The sequence below is a fragment of the Microchirus variegatus genome, assembly GCF_963457635.1.
Source record: "Microchirus variegatus genome assembly, chromosome: 13".
Taxonomy (NCBI): domain Eukaryota; kingdom Metazoa; phylum Chordata; class Actinopteri; order Pleuronectiformes; family Soleidae; genus Microchirus; species Microchirus variegatus.
In genome coordinates this window covers 6,649,425-6,655,424 of record NC_139814.1, presented here as the reverse complement: position 1 = coordinate 6,655,424, position 6,000 = coordinate 6,649,425, and the positions used below count along the sequence as shown (strand labels likewise).

Genomic DNA, 6,000 nt, shown 5'->3' with positions numbered 1-6,000 from the left:
TATTCAGCTTTTTAATTCATTAAATGTTATGTAATTACATTAGTAAATGGTATTAAAGGTCCAGTGTGTAACATTTAGGAGGGTTTACTGGCAGAAATTGAATATACTACCATTAAGTGTGTTTATATTAGTGCATAAACGCTTTAAAATAAAACTTGTTTGGTTTTTGTAGCCTTTTATACAGTATGTACTTTAGGCAAGGGTCTTGGTTTACGGAGGCAGCCATCTTTTCCAACCAGAACATTAGTTTAGAATTTTGAAGTGGACGGCTATAACACAAAAGAAGAACCACAACAATATCCTTTCTGGTATGTGAAGGCCACCGTAGCTCCCTGACATGCTTTGGAAAAAAGATGGGTGAGTAGCGGAGTCTTGCGTTTGTTATGATTATGTCAGTCTCACAATTCGACGTCACTAATTCTTTACACTGGATCTTTAAAGCTACCATGTTTTTTGTGTCCCATCAGTGGTCAATGCAGCTGTGGCACTATCTGTTATGACAGATTGTGGCGTAGAGTTATAGTGCAATGATAGTCTGTCATGCTGCCAGCTAAATCTGACTTTATTGTTTGTCAAACTTTTCCAGCTCCTTTACAAAGATGAGATGGTCCTCTGGTGACTTTCCATGTGTTTTGCAAAGGTGCAATTTGATTGCATGTTTGCTTAAAAATGTCCGATTACACAGTTTGCACTGGTAAATTGAACCGGCGTCTTCTTCCAAGAGTCCAGAAGAACCGAAAGACTTGTCGTCTATTCTGCCAACTGCTTGCTGCTCTAATAAGTCTATGGAAAGCTTTGCAAGGTCCTTCAGGGTAAACCCGAGATGGGACTCCAAATGATGAATGTAGGCGTTGGCAGTTCTGAACTGGGATGCACAGTCACTGCACAAAAACAAAGGCTGGCCAGAGTCAATATTTTTGAGGAACTTTGTTCCTCCTGTCCGTTTTAATTGATATTTTACATTGGCCAGCCAATGGGAGATAGTAGTCATGGAGAGACCAGTGAATTTACAGATGTGGACCCGTTCCTGGGGCCCCAAGTCAGTAATTACAAACTTTCCGTCAGGAGTCTCCCTAAGACTGGAGGCAAACTGGGCCTGAAGAATCAGGAGATGTTGAGGATTCCAGTTTGACTGTCTACCCTTTCGTCTTTGGATGGGAGACAGCTCCTCCATGCCATCCTCAAAACTACAGCTGTCGATGTCTGATTTCTCAGAGACGGAGGACGGCGTGGTAGACTTTGGTGTCAAACGACCAGTCAGATTTTTCACCATGTCTGAAATATCCATCAAAGCGTTCTCCCGCAGAGGTGGAGAAGATGACTGAGAGAAAGCTCGGAATGTTGGTTTGCTGTTGTTAATGCTGTTGTTGTTGTTGTTTGGTGTTGTAAAAGTACCCTTTGGTGTACTCCCATTAATGTTTTTGGATTTTGTCAAGTCCATGGGCTGATCATCATCATCATCATCGTTGTTGTTGTTGTTGTTGTTGTTGTGGTACTGATGCACAGGTTCTGCTGACTTGCTTTGAGGAGAGTTGCTGCTGATCTTATGAAGCACAGCAAAGGGGTCTATGAATGGCGTGGACACTTTGGAAGCTTTCCCCAAATGGTTGTTCATGATCGACTGCAACGCACTGAGAGGGTTCACAAGTGGTTGTTCAGGTGAGTGATCAGTGATGATGCTCAGGTTATTGCAGCCATTACTAACAAGCTTTTTTGGGGAATCTACTTCACTCTTAATGTGTCTCTCTAATTTGCTTTCTATCCGCTCTCCCTCTTCACCTTTTGATTCTGTATGGCCCTCTGCTGCAGACTCTTTCATTACCTTTGAGAGATTTTCAGTACTGAGGGAAGGAAGCTTATCCTTAGGATTTGGCAATGGTGACTTTGTGGGCCTGCACTTATTTTCTACACGTTTTTCCTCTTTTTCAGTCTTCACTGAACCTTTCCCAGTCACCTTTTCTACTAATTCCTCCATGGCCAGTACATTGCTTCTGTGACATGGAGGTGGTGAGGGGCTCCCTGGTGAATGGATCAGGGTACCTAACTCAGAGGACAGTGCCTTCAAATTGTTGCTGCTGAACAAAGGCTGGACCTGTGCACAGGAGGGCAAGCTAGACTTGAAAGATCCATGGAGCTGATAGGCAGCATGAATGCTAGTGTATCCGCCCCAGGTGGGTGTACCTGTTTGGGCCTTGCTGATTGCACTTGAAACTGTGTTCTCTAAAGATTTTAGAATGTCCAGGCCACCTTTGGGCGTCTCTTCTAAGTCTTCTTCTGTCAGATATTGGTAAGATCTAGCCTTTCCTGGTTTTTCAGGTTTTTCAGGAGGATCTTCTTTCTCCTCTTTGATTTTTTTCACTGGTTCCCTATGTTCCATTTTCTCTTCATCCATCTCTACATCTCTCCTTTCTTCATTTCTCTCCTCTGGGCTACAGGGGTGCATTGGCGAATCAGTCTGTGACTTCCCGTTGGGCGCTGGGAGTCGTGTGGTACTTGGTGGCAGAGGAATTGACTGGATTTTCTCCTCAGTGATGGGATCAAATACCAACTGCTTACCCTTTTTAGAAGCTGAGTTTGTGACTTTCAGAAAGTGTCCGGTGACCATCATGTGGGCAGTCAGTTGTTGCAAGGTATCGTGTGAACTGCCACATTCCATGCATTTAAGAATTTGTGCCTTACGTGCCTCGAACTGCCAAGTATAGCTGGCACCATTTTGGTAACCATATCGATTGTTAGGAGTGACATAGGGATTGGCCATTTTTTGGTCTTTGGAGGAATCGCCCAGTAGTATGCCAGATGACACAGACTCCGGCGAACTTGGGGACAATAAGTCTTGAAATGCTCTTTTTTTGGTTGGGGGAACCAGCTTTGAGGTGAGGGCTTGCATTGGTTCTTTTAGAGGCACTTTCTGATAGTGTTTTGTTTTGATCATGTGGACACTAAGGTCTTGCAAGGATTCAAAAGAGTGGCCACAGTACATGCATTTAAGAACTTTCTGGGCATCTTCTTTGCCTTCCATCTCTAACAGGGAGCGCTTGCGTGGCTTGGACCAAGTCTTGCTTCTGTCATTCTCGGTATCCTTGTTGTCATCGCGGTAATGGCCTGTTTCATTCATGTGTACTGTCAGGCCAACCAAAGTGTCATAGGCTCCACTGCAGTCCTTGCACCTGAACTTGCTGGCACCAGTAAACACGGGGCCGTAGAGTTTATTGTTTTGTCTGTAAAGCTGCACGGTGCTGAAAAGGCTAGGCTCAGGAAGGAGTTGGTATGGAGTATGCTGGAGGGTTTTGGCCAATGCTGCCTGGTGCCAATCATATGCTAAGCCTCCTGTGCTGCCAGAATTTACAATAGTGCCACTATTGCTGCTGCTTGTCACCGTCCTTGTGGTGGTACTGCTGGTGGTATTAGTAGTGGCTGAGGCATTGCTACTGCTACATCTGCTTTTCACATGGACATCCCCTGTGCTGGGACTGTTCAGGAACCCATTGCTCCCTTTGTGACTGCCCCCGTTGCCGTTGCTAGCTGCAAGATTCCCTTGCTTACTTTTAAGCATATCCAAAGCAATGCTGGACCAGGAGGCATCTGAGATCAGGTTTGCATAGACGGCTTTCATTTTTGCCAGACTGTCCTGCAGTGAGAGGCCATTGATGGACTCTGTGCTCTCCTCTACTTTCTCCACTACCTTGTCCTGACCATCACTAGAGGAGGAGGAGGTTTTAAGGTCCACCAGTTGGTCACTGGTTGTGCTGAGTGGGGAGGCGTACCCAGCATCTGGGTTAGTGCCATTGCTGAATGGAGAGTTTTGGCAGCTGTAGTGATCTCTTCCCTCCTCGTCCTCATTGAAGAGATAATCTGCGTCTTGACCATCCAGAGAGAGGCCGTCATCCAGCAGATGTTCCTCTTCATCAATTTTGTCCAATGTAAATTCATCCTCGGGTCCATAAGCTGTGAAAACAAAACAAATAGAAATGTGACATTAGATGTTTTTATGCATAAATATATCCATATTTGATACAAATTAGACATTTCTCCACATTCTATGTGTAGGTGGTATGTGTAATAATCCTAAAGAGTATTTTTGTCAATAGTCCCAGAAGAAGACACATATTTGCAATAATAAAGTGGCAAACATCCATATCTTGACAATGACAGATCGTCCTCTCCACTGCACTGCCTAATGAAGCTATTGAACACTACAGCTCAGCAAGGGCAGAGAGCAGAGATGAGCTACAGAAATCGCTCTGCTTTGTTCAAAAAGTAAAAACAAGCACAATTTCAAATTATGCAGCAATCAAATCCTGAGACATGATGATACTTATTTATCATGCGGTAAGATCTGTTACTTCACAACAGAAATGAAGACACTGCTGTCTCAGTAGAAATAAATAAATAAAAAAAAACTGTAAAAAGGCAAGCATGCCTCATCGATCGACCTATTAAAGAGTCTCTTTGAAGTTTGCTCTGAAACATACCAAACTGAAACACTGGATTAAAAGAGATGCATTCACTGCATTTGTGCAAACATTTCAACATATTCAAACATTCACACACTTCCCCTCATCAGCAACCTGGAATTCTACAACAGCTGATAGCATTTCCGCATTTGATTGTTTATGTTGTCGCCGAAGTGAAACTAAAGATCTGTTCTTGAGTTTTGAATCGCTTCATTCTGTCAGCGTGCCACACATACTGTGTATTTTCAAGTAAGAGATAGAGGAGAAAAATGCCAGCTGCATCCGCCGTGCCAAGCCATGGTTGGCTGGAGTCAACTTGGCATCCGCTGTAGAAGTCCTCACAGCGTGATGCTAGGAAATGGCCAGCGGACATGACAAGCCGTGTTGTTACTGCCTGTGCTCCCTGAGTACTCTCAGCATCAAGTGTGCCATTTTAGAAAAAGAGAGGGGTTTATACTATCAATATAAACATTCCTGTTTCCTTTTTTATTTGCAGTTTCACAAATTGCACAAATGTTTTTGCGGCCAAAATCTGGATTTAAACGAATTTTTTCGATGTCGATTTACTGCAGCCCCTAAAATAGTGAAGCAAATGGCGTAGATATCAGTCTCAGAGGCAGATTAAGATGGAAGCATTACAGAGAAGCAGAAAAATAGAGGGTTAAATATGCAAAGGCAGCTCCCCAAATCCATCCCTAGGAAGATGCTTGTCTGAGGTGCCAGAATCAGTCTCCAGTGAGGAGGCAGATGTGCTGTCAGCTTCAAACAGCATGTAGCTCTCTATCCTATAATAGGAATGGACATAATACCTGATGTTTGTGAGGTGCCTCTTACTGCTGCCTTGGAAAAGCTGGAGGTCCAACAGCTGCAACTCTCTCTCTCTCTTGTTCTCTCTGCTTTAAATGTGTGTTAATGTTGGTGTGTGTGTCAGGGAATATACACGTTTAAAGTGCAGCCTTCCTCTTGTTAATTAAACGTGGTGTTAGTTTTGCTCTTAAGTGTCAGCTCTTGATTATACACAGGCCACGCTGAAATCATTCACTTGAGTTATTCAGTAAATTAGGAGATTTTAACCTTTTGCCAAAGCAGCTGTCTCTTTCAACCTGTCTCGTCCTCCCAATCGGCCCACTGTACTCGAATGAATGCAAAACTGAACCCATTCAAAGTCAATGCGGTGATAAAGCTTGATAAAGCAGCCGCGCTGACAAAGTGAGAGGAAACTTGACAGCAGTACAAACACACACACACACACACACATTCACACACAAAATGTACACCAACACTTAAGTCTGTTTTTTTGCCCTGCCGTCCTCCGTATGCTGCCTTTGACAGGCATCATTGTCAGGAGTGTGTCAGTGTCGGCTCGAGGTGTCAGTGTCCACACAAACAAGCCTGAGAAGAGGTGGGAGGGGAAAGTAACAACAACAAACACAAGTCAGCCATTTTTTTTTTTTTTCTTCTCCCCTCCTGCTCGAGTCTCCTCCTTCACCATCTGTGTCAGAAAAGCTGCGGGTGCCACCGCCGGCTAATAAGGCAATCAGAGATG

The 6,000-nt window shown here is 44.0% G+C and overlaps 1 protein-coding gene across 1 annotated transcript in view; it reads right to left on the bottom strand.

Moving 5' to 3' along the window:
* Positions 1-562: 562 nt before the first annotated feature.
* The window catches only part of LOC310936216 (teashirt homolog 1-like), a gene marked incomplete at both ends in the record, with an annotated part of 28,449 nt that continues 23,011 nt past the window's right edge, over positions 563-6,000 (bottom strand). Inside the window, one exon of the mRNA XM_083900237.1 lies at positions 563-3,945. Coding sequence (XP_083756363.1) covers positions 563-3,945 — 3,383 coding nt within the window. The remainder of the gene's footprint in view (positions 3,946-6,000) is intronic.